Raw genomic sequence first — 22087 nt, forward strand, 5'->3', positions numbered from 1 at the left:
CGCCAGACTATGGCGGTGACACGATCGATACGGCAAACAGAAGGTAAGTCAGGCGGCTTGAGCTTTATCCGGTACTTGGTATTCGGTGCTTCCTTGTCCCCATACTGCATGTCTATCCCACTTGTTCACCCTCTTTTACCACATCTGGGCAATGTGTGTCTCTTTTGGCGTGTTCTGGTCACACTTGCTCACTCCGGTTTCTTACCTTTATCTTCCCTCACGTGGTTTCCTTTTGCCCCATTTTCCCCTTTTCTTTTTCTGTTCCTCTTTACCATCCCAGTTCCCTCCCCAGCTGACACCTGGCTTTGATCTTGTGGGCTCATTCCTCTCGCCCCCTCTTTTCAGCTTCTGGTTCACACATCCTTATTTCGGCTCCGGACTCAGCCCACCGCCCGCTACTTCTCTTTGCTGTTCTTAGTAGAGAAGTCCAAGCCTACTAGCAGGGACCCTGTCCCAAATAGAGCTACTTTACTTCACAATTGTGAAATATATTCATGAATATGAAAAACATATATTCCTTAGGTGCCTTTTGCCCTCTGTGGTGATCAGACTCAGGTGAGTTCTTGTAGACCTGCATGCCCATCCCACCTCGCATGGAGCAGGAGACCATACCCTTGCCAAGTCTGTGGATCCATTAACCATCAATCAGCTCCCTGGCTCTCAGCCGCTTATTGCATTAAATGGTAAAGCTGCACACTAAGGTGTTCTAATAGTTACATCTCGTGTTTGATAAATAGCATTATGTTAATGATGATATGCTTCTTTTAGATCTCATAAAAAAAACCCCCTGAAGAAGACCATCTGTAGGTCGAAACGTGTCGGGGTCTGCGTGCCCCCAACTCCCTCCTGGGGGTTTAGGGGTATCTTCTATGTCATGTGTAACAATTTTGCAATGACTTGTTATTTGCTATTTGTGCATATCTTTCTGCAATGAGTTCATTATGTGTCAATACCGTTACCAGGAGCTCTTAAGCTATTCCCCATCCAGGGGCTGTTTTTAACAATTTGTATGTTATATCACTTGTTACTTTTCTAAGTTTTTCTATTAAAAATGATTTTTACTACATTATTGTCCCTATACGTTTATATTTATTTTCATGCTGCCTAAAAACCTGCTGGGGGATTGATGCTTCGGCATCCCTTTGTGTCTAGAAGAATATATTCCTACCTCCATCCAGCTCTCCCGCGCTGCACAGTGCCCAGAGACAGTCTAGTAGTCTAGACTCTAGTAACTCACAGTCCCTCCCCCAGCCAGGGCCCATAGAGATCACTCCGCAGGAAGGTGTCTCTCCTCTCTCGCCACCACCACTTCACTTGAGAGCCGAGCGGGAGGCGGGACTCGGGCTAAGCCGAGGGAGGGCAGAGGCAGCGAGGCTCTGCCCCTTAGCCATCGCATCGGGTCGGGGATTGGTCTTAACTTGTGAGACTCGAGTAAAAAAACGTCAGAGGCAGTGCGGGTTTGGAATGGAATGATTCGTAACATTTTTATAATTGTAACGAGAAACGATGCAGCACATAAAAAAAAATATCGGAGTAAAAGTATTAAACTCATCTAAAATATGTACTGAATTAAAAGTGGAAGTAGGAGAAATAAATTCTACTCTAGGAAAGTACAGATACCGCCTTTTAGTACTTAAGTACAGTAGTGAAGTAGTTCTACTTCGTTACTATACATCTATGAAAAAATCTGACATGCTGGTTGTACCGAAGTCGACCGATCGATCAACGTGGGGACAATCAGCTTGCCCATAGATGATTCGAATCTCGGCCGGTCCCTGCTGAACTTTCCAAGATTCACACATCTTTGGCCAGCTTTAGAGAGTATCAAAGTTTTTGTATTATGATAGCCATGTAACTAGAATTCAGAAAGAGAGAGAAAAAATGGAAGCCTTCATGATTCTCTAGGGTTTCCTTTAAAAGGTACACATAATTTGAGATTAAACTTTAAGATGCATACTAAATTCTTGATGAATAGTGAAAGCTAAGCTCTAGACAACTGGTTAAATACACCATTTACATATATACATGTCTGGGAACCACTTTATTTGAAAAGCATTTGTATTTCTGTCCATCTCATCTTGACGTTTACAGACCTGCCAGGCAGCAGAGCCTAGTTAGTAACCTCGCTTGACTATTTTGCTTTGCAACTTGTGCATGCAACACATCTGTGTGGCCCAAAGTGCTTCCGCCACTTTTACCCAATCAGAATTCTACTGTACATTTAATTACATAAGGCAGATACAGACCAGCAGCTGCCTCTGGGCACAGTAGAGAGGTGCACACTCATCACACAGAAGTAACATCTGTGTTCTGCCAGTGTGGCCCGACTTGGTGAAGGCTTCACCATCTGTAGTCTGTAGGACCATTGAGGGTTTGGCCATGCCTTCCTGTGCGCTTTCTTCCTCTGGGTTGATTCAAACTGGGTGTTCAAAATGTAGGTTGGCAAAGGAAAGTATTGCAGCATATAGGAAATGTAAAATAAAATATATATATTTTAATTTAAAAGCTAGAGGGGTTTCTAAATGTCATGGGCAGTATGCTACGATCTTGCTCTTTTTTTCTTGTTTGTAAAAATATATACTGTATTTATCGGCGTATAACACGCACCTAAATTTTAGGGCAGAAATTTCAGGAAAAAAGCTGAAATTTTAAATAAACAGCTTTAAACTCAGAACATTTTTTTTAAAATTAAATGTAGTCTTACCAGTGCCCACAAATGCAGCCTCATCATCAGTGCAGTGTCCTTAAATGCAGCCTCATCAGCTCAGTGTCCTTAAATGCAGCCTCATCAGCGCAGTGTCCTTAAATGCAGCCTCATCAGCGCAGTGTCCTTAAATGCAGCCTCATCAGCGCAGTGTCCTTAAATGCAGCCTCATCAGCGCAGTGTCCTTAAATGCAGCCTCATCAGCGCAGTGTCCTTAAATGCAGCCTCATCAGCGCAGTGTCCTTAAATGCAGCCTCATCAGCGCAGTGTCCTTAAATGCAGCCTCATCAGCGCAGTGTCCTTAAATGCAGCCTCATCAGCGCAGTGTCCTTAAATGCAGCCTCATCAGCGCAGTGTCCTTAAATGCAGCCTCATCAGCGCAGTGTCCTTAAATGCAGCCTCGCCAGTTCAGTGCCCATACATGCAGCCTCGTCACTGCAGTACCCATACATGCAGCCTTGCCAGTGCCCATACATGCAGCCTCGCCAGCGCCAGCGCCCATACATGCAGCCTAGCCTTCGCCAGCGCCCATAATTGCAGCCTTCGCCAGCGCCCATAATTGCAGCCTTCGCCAGCGCCCATAATTGCAGCCTTCGCCAGCGCCCATAATTGCAGCCTTGCCAGCGCCCATAATTGCAGCCTTGCCAGCGCCCATAATTGCAGCCTTGCCAGCGCCCATAATTGCAGCCTCGCCAGCGCCACTATACACATCACTTTTAAAAATCTCCAGAAAGCAGTGCCGAGAGGCAGAGGGGGGCGGGCGGCGTCGAGGAGAAGGAAGGATACGCTCTCATCGGAAGTCCCGGCGCCTATGATTGACGTCAGCATAGGAGGCGGGACTTCCGATCACAGCGCGTCCTTCCTTCTCCTCGGCGCCGCCCGCGTCCTTCCTTCTCCTCGGCGCCGCCCCCTTCTACCTCTCGGCGCTGCTTTCTGGACATTTTTTATTTTTATATCGGCGTATAACACACACAGCTACTTTTTCCTCCATTTTTAGGAGGAAAAAGTGCGTGTTATACGCCGATAAATACGGTATTTATTTTTTAATTTCCCTTTAAGCTATGAGTTGTGTCTATGCCCTGTATATACTGTCTTGCGGGCCTGCATTCTCCAAACTGCTCCTAGTAATAGAAAATTCAGGATGCACTGACCGTTTGACTCCAGTGTACTGTAAATATTAGTGTGCTTTAATAGGATCCCGCTTCATGTGGCAGCTTTATAACCCTTACATTGTAGGCACTAAAAAGGAAAATGATCTTTACTCTGTATGGTGTTTGTATTACAGCCTGTTTTGTACTCTGTTGAAACAAGCTATATTACTTACAGAAGCTCAGCCATTGGTCCTTTCTACATTTCTGTGTTGTATGCAGTTTGCTATATCTGTTTACTTTGGGACGATTTGTTGCATATTCTATATGGGTGGTAAGCGCTACAGTGAAGAATAGACCATCAAGCAGCACTCTGGTCTTTCTGTATCAAACCATCAGTGTACAGCCCCCCTAGTGTGAGCTGTAATAGAGGTCACACTTTCTGTACCAAGAGCTGTCAGAACTACAGGGGGGTGGCTGACCAATTATCAGATAGTCTTTCAGTGTGTACACTTGTTATTTCCGTATAATATTAACATGACCAGCCATAAGCTCATCCGGATATTAAAAAAGCAATAAAAGATTGGCTGGTGAGACGGCGTGTGCACAGTGCTGGCAGCAAGTGGAGGCTGAGGATTACCAATTCAGCGCTGCTGAGCAGTTATGCATTTTGTGATACAGTATCTGTGATCATACATGTGTGTTCGGTCATCTGGAACAATGCTTAGAAAAGCAAGACAAAGCTGGAAGCATCTGTACCAATGTTGGTCACACTGCATTCAGACGTAACCGTGTTCGGGGACTCACCATGTCTGCTCAGTGGTTTTCATTTTTGATTCTGGCATTTGTTGTGTAACTCTTCAGCCTGTTCCAGTAACACCATCTCGTTGAGCCCATAGTAGTCTCACCCACACCAACTGTAGCTTTGAAGGGAATTTGCACAATTTGCACAAGAGGCTAACGTTTAACTCCGAAGCAATGCAAGACGTTTCCTGATATTCGCTATTGTAGATAATGGAAAACCTGTAAATTTATTTTCCAGGTTTGGTCCTGATTGCACAGCCTAGTGTTGCTTGTTTCTCTTTGACCCTTGATTCACACCTATGCGTTTTAAGTGCGTTTTGCAGAAACTCACTACAGTCCATTTAACATGGTTTCCTATAGATCTTGTTCACATATGTGCACTTTGAGTCATTGCGTTTTTTGGAAAGGGTTGGGGATTGCGCGTAATAGACTTCAATTGACAGCACCAAACACGCAACACGTATTTTTGATACGTTTTGTGGGGTTCTTTTGGCTCTTAGTAAAGTATGACCATTCTGTTAATGGTTGGCGACTTTACACTTAAGTTGCATCAAAGTCACTTGTTAGGGTTAATGTTCAGGTTACAGTTTTGAGTTAGCGGTAATTGTTAGGGTTAACCGTAATAGTTAGAACGCTAACCCTAATAGCTATCCCTAACCCTAATGATTACTGCTAACTCTAAACCTAGCCCGAACGCTTAGCCCTAGCGCTTAGCCCTAACTCACAACTTTGGACACATAAAGGTTCCTGCACTACTTTGATGCAACGTGAGTGCCAGAGAGTGGAAAGTCGCATCAGTTGCACTCCAATAACAGAACTGTCATACTTTCCTGTTAGCCAAAACCCCCCTGCAAAGTGGCTAAAAAAAAAAGCATGTTCAAAAACTCAATCCGCGTCAGAAAAATGCATCAATCGCAACACATAGCTGTGAACATAGCCTGAAGACCAATGCTAGCCTTATGTAGGCAGTTTCATTAAACTGTCAATCCCAAATGCAACTCGGTAGATCAAGGCATCCTCCCATTAGGTTGTTTTACGGTTTGTGCTGGTTCACACTAGTGCGATGCCAGACATCACATGTGATTCACACCGCATTGCTGTACAGATCACATGTGATGTCTGTGCAATGCGATTTCAGCCATACAAAATGTATGGCTGAAATCACATCACATTCACACCGAAATGGTGCAGAATCTTTTTTTTCTTTATTATTTGCACTGGAATCGGATCGTATGGGTGTTCACACCTATACGATCCGATTCCTGCACCATTTCACAGTTCGCACTGCGATCTGCGAACCAAACTGGGGGTGTCATTAACTCTACATTGACACCCCCAATGATTCGCAGATCTCAGTGTGAACGGCTGTGCGCTTCTGGTGCGATGCGGGAACCGGCACTGATTTGCAGGGTTTTCCGCGTGGCATCAGTGTGAACCGGGACTTAATTAGAACTGGTACTGGGTTGCATTCAAACATTATTTATAATTTTTGTAATTAAAAGCTGGTTGATATTGTTTGAAAAGTTGTGGCTTTTTCTGCAAGTTCATCATGGCAAGAATTAGATTCAATAAATGGATCATATGGAGCGTTTGCATTTGTTATTACTGCTTTTACCATGCAGTGCTTTGAATTTTTGTTAAGGTTACACGTCCCATTCCACTGAATTTCATTTGCTTTTAGTCCTTTGTATAGGGAAGCTAAACATTACTGCATGATAAATGTATTTCAAATGAAAGCCTACATTTCCTGAAAGCATGGGGCATTGGAGTTTATTCTGAGTCTGACACCTCTGTACCTTAAAGCCTTTATACACACTGTCAAAAAAAACAAAAGTCAGGACAGAGCCACTGTACTAGCAATCCAATGTTAGTACAGGGATCTCCCCTGCTGAGCTATCGTGTTCTGACAGGGGGGACGGCCACCCCTCCAGCGCACTCTGGTCAGCGCTCTCAGCCATTGGCTGAGAGTTCTAATCGGGAGCCGATCGGTACACCTTTTTTTTCGGTCATGCCCCTTTGACAGATGCCGGCCGAATGGCTGACTTCTGTCGGACCAGCTGCCATACATACGGGCCGAGTGTAGGCTGGTTTCTATTGAACTGGCCAATGCCAGCTGACACTCGGCCTTTGTCTACTAGGCTTAACTACTCTCAGGTGGTAGGGCTTAAGTGACCGGAGACCGAATTTAAAGTGTCTCTAAAATCAAAATCTAAAATGATTGATATATAAATCTCCACATTCTATTTAAATTATTTCTAGCCTACTCCCTGAAGGATCTTCAAGTTTTTAAACTTTGTGCAGATCCCCATAAATTTAGTTCTTTGAATTCTGTCATACAGAGCAGATTACCTTTTTGTACAGACTTGGGTAACATTTTCTTTAGGGTCCTTTCACATGGCCGCTCCGTGTGTCCGCAAATCATCCTATTTTTTTGCGGATGATTTGCGGACTTAATGTAAGTGAATGGCACTGCGGATGTCAGTGGAATACCATCCGCTGACATCCGATTTTCCTCCTTTCAGTTCTGTTCCGTTTTTTCGAATGGAACAGAACCCTATTTTTTCATCCTTGTAAAAAACGGAAAGGAAGGAAAATCGGATGTCAGCGGTGTCATCCGCTGACATCCGCAATGCCATATACTTACATTATGTCCGCAAATCATCCGCAAACGGATGGGATGATGGAATGTCATCTGCTCCGTGAAAAAAAAAAAAAAGTCCTGCAGCGGACTAAAGCAGCGGAGCGGCCATGTGAAAGGACCCTTAAAGTTTGACATCTAGCTTCTTTAAAGTGTATCTGTGGTGGAAATGTAAAATCATATATTCATACCCATATTGTATATCATTTATTTCTACCATCTTTCTTTTAATCTCAAATGATCTTGAATTTTGTAAACTTTGTGAATATCCCCACACCTTTAATTCCTTGAAGGTGGCATACACTTGCTTCGTGGCTGGAATTTTACTCCCTGATGTTTTTGGTGGGTGTAGCCCGTTTAAGTCAAAGTCAATAGGGCCTCTGTGCAAGTGCCTCACAATCGAGTGCAATGCTAGTACTGGGGTTCAGGGGGTTAAAGCAGGGGATGAGGAGCCCCCCCCCCCCCAAATCTTTAAAAACGCATTTCTATGACATTTTGTGCTAATAAATTTCTGTTGATCATACCAGTCACCTACTGTTAGTGGTGGTTGCAACCATCTTTGAGTTCATCTGCCCTCTGCACTATTCCGCGTGTTCATGGCTTTGTTTCATGATCCAAATGACCCGGGTAGTGCGTTGCTATCAGTCTGCCCTGCTGTGAATGGCATTGACAGGAGGAGCCACTGTCAATCTGCTCTTGTGACACTAAGGCCCCATTCACACTAGTGCGACTTGTCCCGCGATTTTGGACCGCAAGATCGCATGACAAGTCGTTTTCCGTTATTTTCAATGAGCCCCATTCATATCAGTGCGTTTTTGAAGTCGCACCGACTTCAAAGTAGTTCCTGCACTACTTTGCCACGATTTGATTGCGTTTTGAGCCATAGCCATTGCTTTCAAAATCGCGGTAAAAACGTGTCGCATGAGTGTGAAAGGGGCCTAAACGATATCCTTATTCTTCAAAGATAGAACATACACATCAACTACTTAATAGTTACGTAAACTATTATTTTTTTTTTTGGTTAAATTGTTCCTTGGTTTGTTTTTCTCCCTCCCTTTAGAATGAGCTCCCCAACACCTCCTTTTCCCCATATCTTCCATTTGCCCTGAGCAGTGCTGTTAGTTGGGTTACTGTGCACTGCTCTATGCACATTACAAATCTCATAGTTCATTTCATTAGTGAGAGGGTGACTATTCGTTCATGAAGAAGGTGTATACTCCACTGTCCAACAGAAAATCGGATCACAGCAGCGTAAAAAAAAAAAAAAAAAAAAAAAAAATTAAAAATGGGAAGAGATGCTTTTTTTAGTTAAGAAAATATACTTATAGAATTGATTTTTCTTTTTAAACTGGAGTTTCAGGGTCACTTTACCTGCCTATTAAGACAATGCTGCTGGTAATGCAGGGAGATGGACAGGTGAGAGTGTTTGACAACCGCTCCTCCTGTTATTACCATTCATGGCAGGGCAGCTTGGTCCAGCCTACCACCTTCCAGGTCAATTGGATCTGAGAGAGCGCAATGCAGTCACATGATCTAGGGCTAAAGCCCCTTTCACACCGGGCAGAATCTGCTTTGCTCAGCAGGATATCGGTCAGATGATCCTCCTGCTAAGACGAGCAGGCAGATAAGTCCATGTCTGCTCCGTTTGTGCAGAACAGACACAGACACAGCCGGATCTATGGGCGGTCGGGTGTAAATGGACTGCCTTCCAATCTGATCCGCCCAGATAGAAGGGACGAATCCTCTTGTGTTTTTTTTTTTTTTTTTAACAGACCAGATCGGATTGGAGGTAGGTCGATGTAAAAACCACAAGTCCATTTACACCCACTGGCCTATAGGCATACATCAGACAACTGACAGGAGGACCTGATCAGAACACCTGTGTGAAATGGGCCTAAAGTGTAGAATAAAAACATGTGGAAGGTTGTATGTATATGTATGTATATATATATATATATATATATATATATATATATATATATATATATATATATATTAGAGCTGCACGATTCTGGCCAAAATGAGAATCACGATTTTTTTGCTTGGAATAAAGATCATGATTCTCTCACGATTCTCTGTGTAACATCTTTTACATTATAAAAAAAATTGGGATAACTTTACGGTTTTGTTTTATTTTTTTTATTTTTTTATTCATTAAAGTGTATTAATTGCGTTTGAAAGACTGCTGCGCAAATACAGTGTGACATAAAAATTTACAACAATCACCATTTTATTCTGCAGGGTCTCTGCTGAAAAAAAAAATATATATAAATGTTTGGGGGTTCTAACTACTTTTCTAGGAAAAAATTAAACTGATTTAACTTGCAAGCAACAAGTGTAGGAAAAAGGTTTAGTCTTTAAGAGGTTAAACTTCCTTCCTCCGGGCAGAGGGAAAGAAAAGATACAATGTAATCATTTGTGTTTACAGTTCAGTGGGAGACTAATGCTGATAGGCTTTTGCGGGAGGCTCTTTTTTTTTTTTTGACAGCTGCTCCCTCATAGCTATGTAAAGAATCGAGCAAGTGTCATGTTAAGATCGTCAGGGGGAGTGAATAGCGATCTCGATTCTGTCACGATTAATTGTGCAGCTCATTCCGTCCGGTAAGGAGGAATTCTAACAGGTGGAGGGAATTCAAGTCACTTATTGCTTTTGAACACCATCTGTCACCAGCTACATCACCGAAAATTGTTTCAACACAGACACATTAGTGTCTTGGGACTTTTTCTAACATATATTTATATGTAAGAGTTTTGCACCTATATTGTTTATATTTGAGGTTGCACATCATTTGTTTTCATTTTTGCACATATTTTAGATATAGCGCACCACCAATTACACGCATTTACTTATTTTTATCTGGGAGCAGCATATCACGGATCAGCGCACTTTTCTTTTTCACATATATATATATATATATATATATATATATATATATATATATATATATATATATATATATATAATACTTTAATTTGTTTTGTGAGAAAATTCATAACCTAGACTTATAAAAGCAGCATTTAAGGTTTACAGCTTTAAATACATTCCCATTTTCATAATTTAGGGGTCATTGCCTGTTTCCTACTCGTCTCTGCATCTCATTTTGTGTTCTATGCACTTACAGCTTCTTTCACATAAATACTTTTTATTTTACGCATTAGAATAAATGGAAAAAAATCTATGTGTTTATAATGCATTTGCCTGCAAAATGACTTTCTTAGACCTAGATTACATTCTAATGTATTATAGGTAGTCTTCAGACTGACTTAAACATACTGGATGTATTCATGTGTTATGCATTTAGTGAATCATTTCTGTTTCTATGTGAACAAGTTTTATCCGTCGTCTTCCATGGAAAAACCTTCATTTCTATAGGTACTCTTGTCTGCATGTTATTGTCACGGTCTATGTATATCCAAGGCCACCCATGTTCTCTGCACCTGTAAATGATTGGCCTTGGGATGTTCGTGGCATAAATGAGTGCCTTCTGCTTTGGGGTAGACTTTGTAATTGCAGCAGATAAGAGGAAGCAGTCAGATTTGTAATAAATTCATAGATTTAGATATTGTTTGGGTAGTCACCTGTAAACTGCAAATCCCTTTTTAGAAATGAGAAAATATACTGTTTTTTAGCTGGAAGGGAAAAGAGGGTTGGAAAGCAGTTGTGAAATTGATGGGAAAATGATTTCCTTTGGCAAGGCTTTGGATAGCCGTAGTCACAGGCACATTAGGCAAGTGAGACTCTCACATGCAATGTGCGAGACAGTGGCTGTGTATTTCTGTACATTAACACCAGAACTTTAAAGCGTACGGTGAAAATGAAGGATACCTATTATTAGCTTTTTAGTGTGATACTTAGAATGTTAGGTTAAAGATTTATGGGGTACACCTCTTTTTAGGGTTTTTGGAACAGTGGCCGATTTGCTCCCATCATAAATGTGTCACATTGAGACAAAGAACAATGAATAGCGGGACATCTGCCCATCCTCTAGGCTGTGCCGCCATCCTCTGTGTAACACGGCTAATGCAGTGCCGTTAACACTTCATTTCCCCATAGCAAGGGAGGATTGTCGCTCCTTTGATAGTTGAGAGATTTATTTATTATCAGGGAAGACGAGTGCAGAAGCCCAGAAATCTACATTTCTTTCTGGGGATTTTAATTTATATTCTTCAGAATTCATACCACATTTTTCTGTCCTACAGAGTAGGCAACTTTTTTAGTGAGACTTGGGTAGCAAACTATTGAATCTCAAGCTTCTTTAACCACTTTAATACAGGGCACTTCCCTCCCTTCCCGCCCAGGCCAATTTTCCCCTTTTAGCGCTGTTGCATTTTGAATGACAATTGCGCGGTCATGCAACACTGTACTTACACCAAATTTATATCATTTTCCCCCCACAAATAGAGCTTTCTTTTGGTGGTATTTGATCACCTGTGCGATTTTTACTTTTTGCTAAACAAATAAAAAAAGACAGAAAAGTTTGAAAAAAAAAAAAAGTTTTTTTGTTTAGGTTATACAATTTTGTAAATAAATAAGTTTTTTCCTGCACTTATGAGCACTGATGAGACTGCACTGACAGGCACTGATGGGGTGGCACTGATGGGGTGGCACTGATGGGGTGGCACTGATGGGGTGGCACTGATGGGGTGGCACTGATGGGGTGGCACTGATGGGGCGGCACTGATGGGGCGGCACTGATGGGGCGGCACTGATGGGGCGGCACTGATGGGGCGGCACTGATGGGGCGGCACTGATGGGGCGGCACTGATGGGGCGGCACTGATGGGGCGGCACTGATAGGCGGCACTGATAGGCGGCACTGATAGGTAGCACTGATAGGTAGCACTGATATGCAGCATTGGTGGGCACTGATAGGCGGCATTGATGGGCACTGATAGGCGGCACTGACGGGCACTGATAGGTGGCACTGACGGGCACTAATGGGCACTGATAGGCAGCACTGGTGGGCACTGATGGGTGGCACTGATCGGCACTGACGGGCGGCACTGATGGGCACTAATGGGCACTGATAGGCGGCACTGGTGGGCAATAATGGGCACTGGTGGGCGACACTAAAGGATGGCAATGGTGGGCAGCACTGATAGGGAGGACACTGGTGGGCATCACTGATGGGGAGGGCAATGGGGGGCTCCCTGAGCCCTGATTGCCATCCCTGGTGGCCATAGTGGGCATCCCTGGGGTCATAGTGGGCATCCCTGGGGTCATAGTGGGCATCCCTGGTGGATCTAGTGGCATCCCCCCCCCCCGAGGGTCTGCACTGGTAATCAATGATCTGATTACCAGTGCCGACCCCCCCCCCTGTCAGGGGAGCCGCCGATCGGCGCTCCTTTACTCGTGCCTGTCAGGCACGAACTAAGGAAAGCCGATCAACGGCTGTTCCTGTTTTACTATGTGACCAGCCGTGATTGGACACGGCTGATCACATGGTAAAGAGCCTCCGTCAGAGGCTCTTTACCGAGATCGGAGATGCAGGGTGTCAGACTGACACCTCGCATCACCGATCGCCGCTCTGCGCGCCCCCGGGGGGGCGCCCAGAGCGGTGTTATCCTGCCGCCGTCATATGACGTCCGGTCAGGATAACTCAACCACATTTCCCGCCGTCATTTTGTAATAGGGCGGGCGGGAAGTGGTTAAAAGATAGGTTCACTTTTTGAAAAAAAAAAATTGAGTGCACATTTTTTTGCAGGTAAAATATTTTTTGTAGTAGAAGCTTGGAAAGCATTGCACCAGCAATCAGCAGATCGCTCATGCCATGCAGGTCTCCTGTACACTGTCAGTGTATCGGCCTACCTGTACTCCCTGACAGGAAGACTTGAACTACCACAGCGCCGTGGTAGTTCATTGAGTACTACAAGCCAACATCCGCTAAGGAGGTCGGGACTTGTAGGTTATTCAGACACACAGAGCTGTGTGTATGAATGACGCGGCCATGGGGCCAGAGCCCCGCGCGGCCATGGGGCCAGAGCCCCTCTGGCCATGCCCGCAGAGCCCCCACGCGGCCATGGGGGCAGAGCCCCACTCTGCCTTGCGGTTTTCAAACTGTGGCAACTAGTTTGGGGGACTTCTCCCTGTACTGCTGCCATAGGGAGCAGGGGTGGGCAGCGGCCGGTGACTGCAGCACTGGAAACATGTTCCCAAAGGTGAACTTCTCCTCTAAAGTGTGTCTATGGTCAAAATATAAAATTCTGTATCCTCATTGTATTTCAATTATTTCTAGCCCATTCTTATTACTTTGAACAATCGTGAATTTTATGAAGAACTCTGCTCATTAACTTCCTTGAATTCTGTGACACCTATTCACTATGCCCATTTGATAGGCACTGCCGTGTCACCGAATTCACTTAGCCTGCCTTGTGAGCTACAGAGGTGCTGAGAGGAGGAGTTTCAGGAGGTGGAGTCAGTACAGGGATTACTGCTTGCAGACACCAAGTTACTATAGGGTTCCATAAAAAATAAAAGTAAACCACAGAAGTGCAAGCTGCAAAGCATGCATGGAATGCATTCCACAGGATGTTGTGTAAAGAGATGGCCAGCAGACAGGCAGCACTCGCAACATAAAAGATTTTTCAAGTCCACTTATATTGGATTGTCAAAAATAACTATTGTTTGTATTGTTATTCATGCTGATGTTCTAATATGAAAGTGTATGCTGTGACCCTAGGTTCATCATGTAAACCCAGTTACTAGAACCTCATATAATCTTCAATATACAGTATTAATGTAATTAAAGAAGCAAATAAAGTGATTTTAAATCTACAGCTTTTATTAAATGAATACCTTTGATCCTGTTCTTAAGGTCCTTTTTAATTTTTTTTGTAAGCTATTTCCTGTTATACGGTGATCAGCCTTTGTCCCTGTTTCTATTACCCAGTGTCGTCTCCCTGTCCATTTTAAGCTATAGGTGGCCTAGCACTTGCTCATGCAACTTGAATGTTCTGTCATTGTCCCATCAGGAAGTCCTCCCTTAGCAATGGCATTCAGTTGCTTCTGGAACAATAACATTTATTTATGAAACAGTAGCTCACTTTCCAAAAGTTCTTGTTATAATGTGACAGCCGTGAGACACCTGGGTTCCAGAAAAACTGGGTTTGTTGGAATCTAATGACCACAAGATATTTTTTTATATTTAGGATAGTCAGTGCCGGTTCACATTTGTGCGATCACAGAGGTCGCATGTAATTTGGAGCGCACTGCTCCGAAAATTACATGCGATCTCTGTGCAGTGCGAACTTTCAGATCACACTGCGATATGCGATCCAATCTGGGGATGTCGTTAACTTTTATTTGACACCCCCAGCAATTAGCATATGGCAGTGTCAACTGCCAGGGGTGCGGATGCGAAGTGGCAACACGCTGTATATTCGCAGCGTTCCCGCGTCGCACAAATGTGAACCGGCACTAAGGGGTTTTTAGAACCTTTAAATTTATACTAAAGTCTTAATTTGTTTAAAAACATCAAACATGGTATACTTACCTACTCTTTGCAGTTGGCTTTGCACAGAGCAGCCCCGATCCTCCTTCTTGGGTCCCTCACCAGTGCTCTTGGCACCTCCCTTCTGCTCAGTGTCCCCCCCCTCCCCCCCCTCCCCTCCCCCCCTTCCCCCCTCCCCCCCCCCTCCCCTCCCCCCCTTCCCCCCTCCCCCCCCCCCCCTCCCCTCCCCCCCCCCCCCCTCCCCTCCCCCCCCCCGAACCCCCTCTCTCCCCCCTCCCCCCTCCCAAACAAGCAGCTTGCTATGGAAGCAGCAGAGCCAAAGCTCTGTGTGTCCATTCAGACACCGAGCCGCTGCCCCACCCACCCTCTCTCTCTCCTTATTGGCTCACTGACTTTGACAGCAGCTGGAGCCAATTGTGCTTCGCTGCTGTCTCAGCTAATGAGGAGGGAGAGTCTCAGACAGCTGAGTCTCTCGTGAAACATCCCTGGGTCACGATGGGCTCAGGTAAGTATGAGTGGGGCTGCTGCACACAGAAGGTTTTATCTCTTAATGCATAGAATGCATTAAGATCAAGAAACTGCCTTAACAACCACTTTTTCTGTTGCCACTGTCACCAGGACAAGAAATGAAGGGATTTTTATTTTATTTTCCATCTATAGTATTTCATGGGTTTTCTCTCACTACCCATACACATACAGTATAATGCCTATAGAGGAATGTATTATGGCAGTAATACCAGACTGGATCATTTTTCTAGAAAGACAAGATCAGCTTAGGTCTGTGATATCATATTGGATAAAGCAGGACGAATACTGATACCGATCCCTTTTTGGGGGTAGATTGTGAAAAATAATTTAAAGTTGAGTTCTCCTTTTATACATGTGCTAGTTGATGCTATATCCAGGGATGGTTTCTTACAGTCTTGTTCTTTATCTTTTTCTCCTACAGTTACAGACGAGGATACTGTAAAACGATATTATGCCAAGTTTGAAGAAAAATTCTTCCAGACGTGCGAGAAAGAACTTGCCAAAATCAACACATTTTATTCAGGTAAATGAACTGTAAACACCTAGAGATCTCAAAGCCAAAAAACAGAAGAGAAGGGCATAAAGTAAAACTTCCCCCTTTAGGGTGAAGTCCCGTTTTATGGCCCTCCCTTTCAGTTTTTGTCAATTTTTTTTTTGGTGTGTGTGTGTGTCCGTGTCCGGTTTTGACAGGTCTCCCACTTTCGGTTAGATCTCGCAACGATCCACCAGAAGTAGCTGCAGATTTAACCACTTAAGCCCCGGAAGATTTTACCCCCTTCCTGACCAGGGGGTTTTTTGCGATTTTTTTTTTTTTTTTTACTGCGTGACTTTAACGGACAATTGCGCGGTCGTGCGACGCTGTACCTAAACGAATTTCACGTCCTTTTTTTCCCACAAACAGAGCTTTCTTTTGGTGGTATTTGATCACCAATGCGACTTTTTGATCATGCGCTATAAACAAAAAAAGAGCGTAATTTTTTCAAAAATAACAATATTTTTCACTTTTTTTTTATATGAAATTCCCCCCCCAAAAAATGTAAAAATCAAAATTTTTTAACATTTTCGGCCAAATTGTTTTATGCTAAAAAGCGTATTTTGATTGGTTTGCGCAAAAGTTATTGCGTTTACTAACAAAGGGAAAGATTTTTGTCATTTTTGGTGTTTTTTTTTTAACGAGTAATGGCGGCGATCTGCGATTATTTTTGCGGTACTGCGACATTGCGGCGGACAGATCGGACCCTTGACTGACATTTTTGACACTTTTGGGAGTACCATATATATGCACTGTTACTGCAAAAATGACACTGGCAGGGAAGGGGTTAAATGTATTGGACAGGGAGGGGTTAAGTGTGTCCTAGGGGCGTTCTTCTAACTGTAGTGGGACAATGCTATTGGTGTAAAAACAAAGATCAACGGTTCTACATAGTAGAACCGTCTGATCTTCATTTCTACACAGGGGAGAATGACAGACGGCTTGTTTACATAAGCCGAACTGCCTTTCTCCCGCTGTACCGACGATCGGCGAGTGACACACGCCCGCACTCCTCCCTGAATGAGCCTCAGCGGGCGCGCGCTCGCCCACTATTGGCTCCAATACCAGTGACAGGCGAGTGACGTAGATCTACGTCACTCTGCCTGGCCGGGGCTGACTGCCGCAGTAAATATACTGTGCGCAGTCGGCAACCCGGTTAAAAAAGAATTTTCAAACAGGGCAAATAACTGCTTTAGACAACTTGTGGTTCTCCAGCTCTCCTAAAACTTCTTGTCCATTGGCTATGGTGCCTTCACAGCTGTTGGAGGCAACCACGGTCAGGATTCTGATCAAAGCAAAAAGACATCTATGCCCACACTGCATCTCTTAATTACGTTTTTTGTCTTTCCTTGCAGAAAAGTTAGCAGAAGCTCAGCGACGCTCAGCCACTTTACAAAATGAGCTGCAATCCTCACTGGATGCACAAAAGGAAATCACCCGTTTGCCAACCCTCAGGCATCGTAGAAAAGCTGTATTCACCCTTTCACATGAGGAGCGGGTCCAGCACAGAAACATCAGGGACCTGAAACTGGCATTCAGCGAGTTCTATCTCAGCTTAATTCTGTTGCAGAACTATCAGGTACAACATGGCTGCTGTCATTTTGAGGCCAGACTTTTGTATGAAGAATGTGATAAACATACACTTAGCTTGTTTCTTTTATCTGGTACTAAAAACTAGTTGATATACAGTTTATGGAAGAATGGAATTGGTAAAATCTTCAGAAATATATATAAAAGTTTCCATAGCCTTTAAAGTAATTGACTTAAAGTAGAATTTCAGATTTAATATCACTTTAAATTGTTTGTTTGGGCCAAGTTGCCCCAAGTGTACTATTTCATAACTGAAACCATTTAGAAGACGACTTGTGTTTGACAAAAATACAGGGCTAGTCCTGAATGGTGGAGATGCACTGAGATTACTTTTTTTATTCCTAGAAATAAAAGGGAAGTCACCCGTACTGCTGCTGGAATACAGCACCACTTACTATTTTAGTGCCCAACCTGTTGCCCTAGGGCTGTATGCGGCCCTTTGGCACTTTTTGTGCAGTTCTCACGGGCCCCTGCAGGCACTAATCTGTGTTTCTCTATTGCCCTGGTAAAATAATGATTTCTAGTAGTCTCATGTAATGTGTGCAGTCTCTGACTATCTTTTGCTTTATGCCCGAAGTTTCTGTCCATCTCTTAAATCATGCCTGCAGTCTCTGACCATCTTACATCATGCCTGCAGTCTCTGACCATCTGTTATATCATGCCTGCAGTCTGACCATCTCTTGTATCATGCCTGCAGTCTCTAACCATCTCTTGCATAATGCCTGCAGTTTCTGTCCATCTGTTATATTATGCCTGCAGTCTCTGACCATCTTTTTTATCATGCCCGCAGTCTCTGACCAACTCTTGCAATATGCCTGCAGTCTCTGACCATCTGATACTTCATGCCCGCAGTCTCTGACCATCTCTTACACCATGCCTGCAGTTTCTAACCATCTCCTTGTATCATGCCCGCAGTCTCTGACCATCTCTTGTATCATGCCCTCAGTCTCTGGCTATCTCTTGTATCATGCCTGCAGTCTCTGGCTATCTCTTGTATCTTGCCCGCAGTCTCTGACTATGTTTTGTTGTAAATCTGTTGTCTCTGACATTGAATATTTACTGAATTTTTTTGTGGGGCCCCTTTGGGGATGTCAGGGGCTGTGCTTTTAGGCCCCCCATATCAAGAAAGTTGATCACCATTAACTTACTATATGTAGCTAATGCTACTACAGTTAAATTACTGCACACCCATTGGCCACATTGTTATGCAATGGAAATTCTTCTTTTGAGCCAGCTTGGTCCAAACAAACCATTGTGATATTAAAGCTGAAAACCTACATTAAATTGAGGATTTGGGTAGAAACAGTTCCAACCATACAGTTGACATCCTATTAGTAATTCCATTGAGGGCACTGCAGGGTCAATTAATGTGATGATTGTACTAATCATGTTTGAATAATTAAAGAAAATGCAATAAATATTACCCCAACATTGCAGGTGCAAAAATTATCCCTAATTTTAATCCTAACTCCAAAAGTAAAGTACAAACAATTGTATGGCACACTAAACCGTCATAAACTAAAATTATCCACTTCTGTTCTAATGATCAGAAATACTAAGTCACATGAAATGGTCACTAAAATTCTACCTTTGCTTATGTTAAAGTATTTTTTGATTATAAATATCTTTTTGAGTCTTGTATTTTTTTTTATATCTTTTTAAAGCTTAAAAATTGTGCTAAAAGGTTGAACATCACTAAACCAGTAATAGTCCAAAGTGTTTGTCTGTAATAGATTGTCCAGGCAAACAAAAAATACACTGTGAATGAAAGATGAAATAATCTTCATATGATGAAAAATACTCTTCCAAGTGAAAAGAACAATGCACTCCGTGCTCCCACACCAATGCCAAAATCAAAGGCTTACTGAAACAGTTTGACCCTCACACTGAGAAGTCTTATAGCGCTTGAAAGTGGTTAGCTCAGATCCTAGATATTTGATATTGCCACTTCAATCCACCATGTATATCAACAGCCACTCAGGGAAATGTGCATGATAAAATGGAAATGCTCCACATAGTAAAAAGCAATGGTGACCAATATTTATTAAAAGCAATGCTACTCGCATGTATAAAAACATACAGCGCTGTACAAGTCATATTCTCCAAGAGAATACGCAGATGGCTTCCAGATTTCGGGATATTGCCGCGAGCGCGGGCTCTGCATTACACGCTTCACCAAATGTGACATCATCCGAGGCTTCCTAGATTCTTCTTCCAGATTACCAAAAATGTTTGTATTTGCCAAAAATATCCATTTTAGAGCCACTTTGCAGGTCGTTGGCCTGACTTTTAGCTAGAGTGTGGTCTTTGGAATTAATAAAGGGGCTTGCGCCAACACTATGCTTCTTTTTCCTTCCATTATTGCAGTGAGCAAAATAACTAGTGTTAGACAAAGGAGCAGAGCTGAAGCTGAGCAGCTTATTTATATGTTTTATTTATTGAAAACCAACACTTAGCAGAGAAGTGCGATCATAAAGCTTCATGCTCGCTGGAAGCTGAAAACTGCTAAAACCGCTGGAAAAAAAAAAAAAAAACACAATTTTTTTTTTGCATTTTTTTGCTGGTGTTTAGCAGTGTTTAACACAGAATGTAAACATAACAATTGCCGGCAATAAAAAAAAAAAATGAGAAAAAGACAGTGGTGGAGTCCCCCCAAAATCCGTGCCACACCCTTATCTGAGCATGCAGCCTGGCAGCCCAGAAAAGTGGGGAGACGAGCATGCACCCCCCGAACCATACCAGGCCACATCCCCCCCAGAAGCACCTTGTCCCCATGTTGATGAGGACAAGGGCCTCTTTCCTGCATACCTGGTCCCCCACCCCCCGATGTGAATGAGTACGAATACTTATTCACCAAAAAAGCAGTAAAAAGTAAGTAAAAACACTACAGTGTTAAAAAAAAGTCCTATATTTAAAAATAAAAAAAATTCCCCTGGTTTAGAATCCAACGTCAATCACGTTAAACTCTGGGCACCGACCCGGGGAAAAAGAAAAAGGCCCGATGAAGGCTCCCGCCGAGTGACAGATCCTCCGCTAAGTAACCTAAGGGGCGGGGCTCACCATTATGTCACTGAGGTAACCCCTGCCCTTTTTGACGTCATCGACTGGTGCATGCTGGGTGGCAGGAGGTGGCAGAGCTGTCATTTGGCGTCTGATGTTCATCGCAGTTGACGTTGAATCTACACTGGGGGCCATTTATTTTTTAAGATAAGACTTGTCAAAAACTGTTATGTTTTTACTTTTTACTGCCTTTTTGTTGAATGAGTATTCATACACATTGGGGGGTGAGGGGGCGCAAAGTCAAGGGGAAGAGGCCCTTGTCATCAACATGTTGAGGGCGTGTAGCGTGTGTGCTTTGCATTGCCAGTTCTGCAATTTTTAGGGATCAGTTCACCTTTGATAGTCTTTAGGGTATAACTTGCTCCAGTATGTATCGCTTCCTGAACACCTGAAAAGCTCATTCCAGACACTCTGAAAAGCAATCACCATTGGATTGCTTTTGGGGTGGGGTGGTTAGCACTGCTGCCCATGTGAAAGAGGTCTTTGATACCAGAGGTTGACCTAATAAAGTTAGATATAAAAAAAACTGCAGCATGGTGATGTAGCTAGCACTTCCGCCTAGCAACACTAGGGTCGCTGGTTCGAATCCCAACCATTGCACTACCTACCTGGAGTTTGCATGTTCTTCCTGTGCCACAGCGGCTTCCTTCGGGTACCTCGCTCTCCTCACGCACTCCAATAACGTACTGGTAGGTCAATTTGCTCCTGTCTAAATTTGCCTTTGTATGTGTATGGGTGAATGTAAGTTTGGGACCTTAGATTGTAAGCTCCTTGAGGGCAGGGACTGATAATGTTCAATATATATATATATATATATATATATATATATATATATATATATATATATAAAGCGCTGCATAAATTGACCACGCTATATATAGTAAGTACCTGTAATAACATAAATACATTTCTATAGGATTTTGGCCTACCATATCGTTATCAGTGCTTGTTGTCTATTAGAACTGTGGCAAGTTTTCTACTTTATCAGAACAGTAGAAAGAATTACTTTTATAGAAAATATCTTGCAGTGTTCATCGAGGGATACAGTTGACCAAATGCCCTGCCATCAGCAGGTTGGACACTTGGAAGCAAAAAGTTCAGGCCTCATCTGCAGGAAACATCTCTATACAAAGAAAATCAGTCCCAGTGGGGTTGCCACCTCATCCCTTTAAAACTCAAATGCATATTAAAGTGATTGTAAAGTCTCATTTTTTTTCTTTCTTAAAAAAAACAAATATGTTATACTTACATAGTTACATCGTTTGTGAGGTTGAAAAAAGACATCAGTCCATCCAGTTCAACCTATGGTGTGTGTGTGTGTGTGTGTTAGTATATTGTATACCCCTGTATGTTGTGGTCTTTAATGTGCCCATCTAATAGTTTTTTGAAACTATTGATGCTCCCTGCTGATACCACTGCTTGTGGAAGAGAATTCCTCATCCTTACTGCTCTTACAGTGAAGAACCCCTTACGTATTTTAAGGTTAAACCGTTTTTCTTATAGTTTTAGTGAGTGGCCACGTGTCTTATTGTATTCCCTTTCTCTAAAACGTTTGTTCCTTATGCTAGGGTCCTCACCAGTACAGTATTTGTAAATTGATGTCATATCCCACCCTCAATCGTCTCTTCTCCAGATAGAATAAGTTCAGTGCTTGTAGTCTTTCCTCATAGCCGATGCCCTCCATTCCCCTAAT

General features: G+C 43.1%; 1 protein-coding gene across 1 annotated transcript in view; it reads left to right on the forward strand.

The window, feature by feature from the left end:
* The window catches only part of XPR1 (xenotropic and polytropic retrovirus receptor 1), a 298966-nt gene that overhangs the window by 191725 nt on the left and 85154 nt on the right, over window positions 1–22087 (forward strand). The window contains exons 3-4 of the mRNA XM_082264780.1: window positions 15634–15735; window positions 17100–17323. Of these exons, the coding sequence (XP_082120906.1) occupies window positions 15634–15735; window positions 17100–17323 (326 nt within the window). The remainder of the gene's footprint in view (window positions 1–15633; window positions 15736–17099; window positions 17324–22087) is intronic.

This window comes from Pelophylax lessonae, assembly GCF_965119305.1.
Source record: "Pelophylax lessonae genome assembly, chromosome: 8".
NCBI lineage: Eukaryota > Metazoa > Chordata > Amphibia > Anura > Ranidae > Pelophylax > Pelophylax lessonae.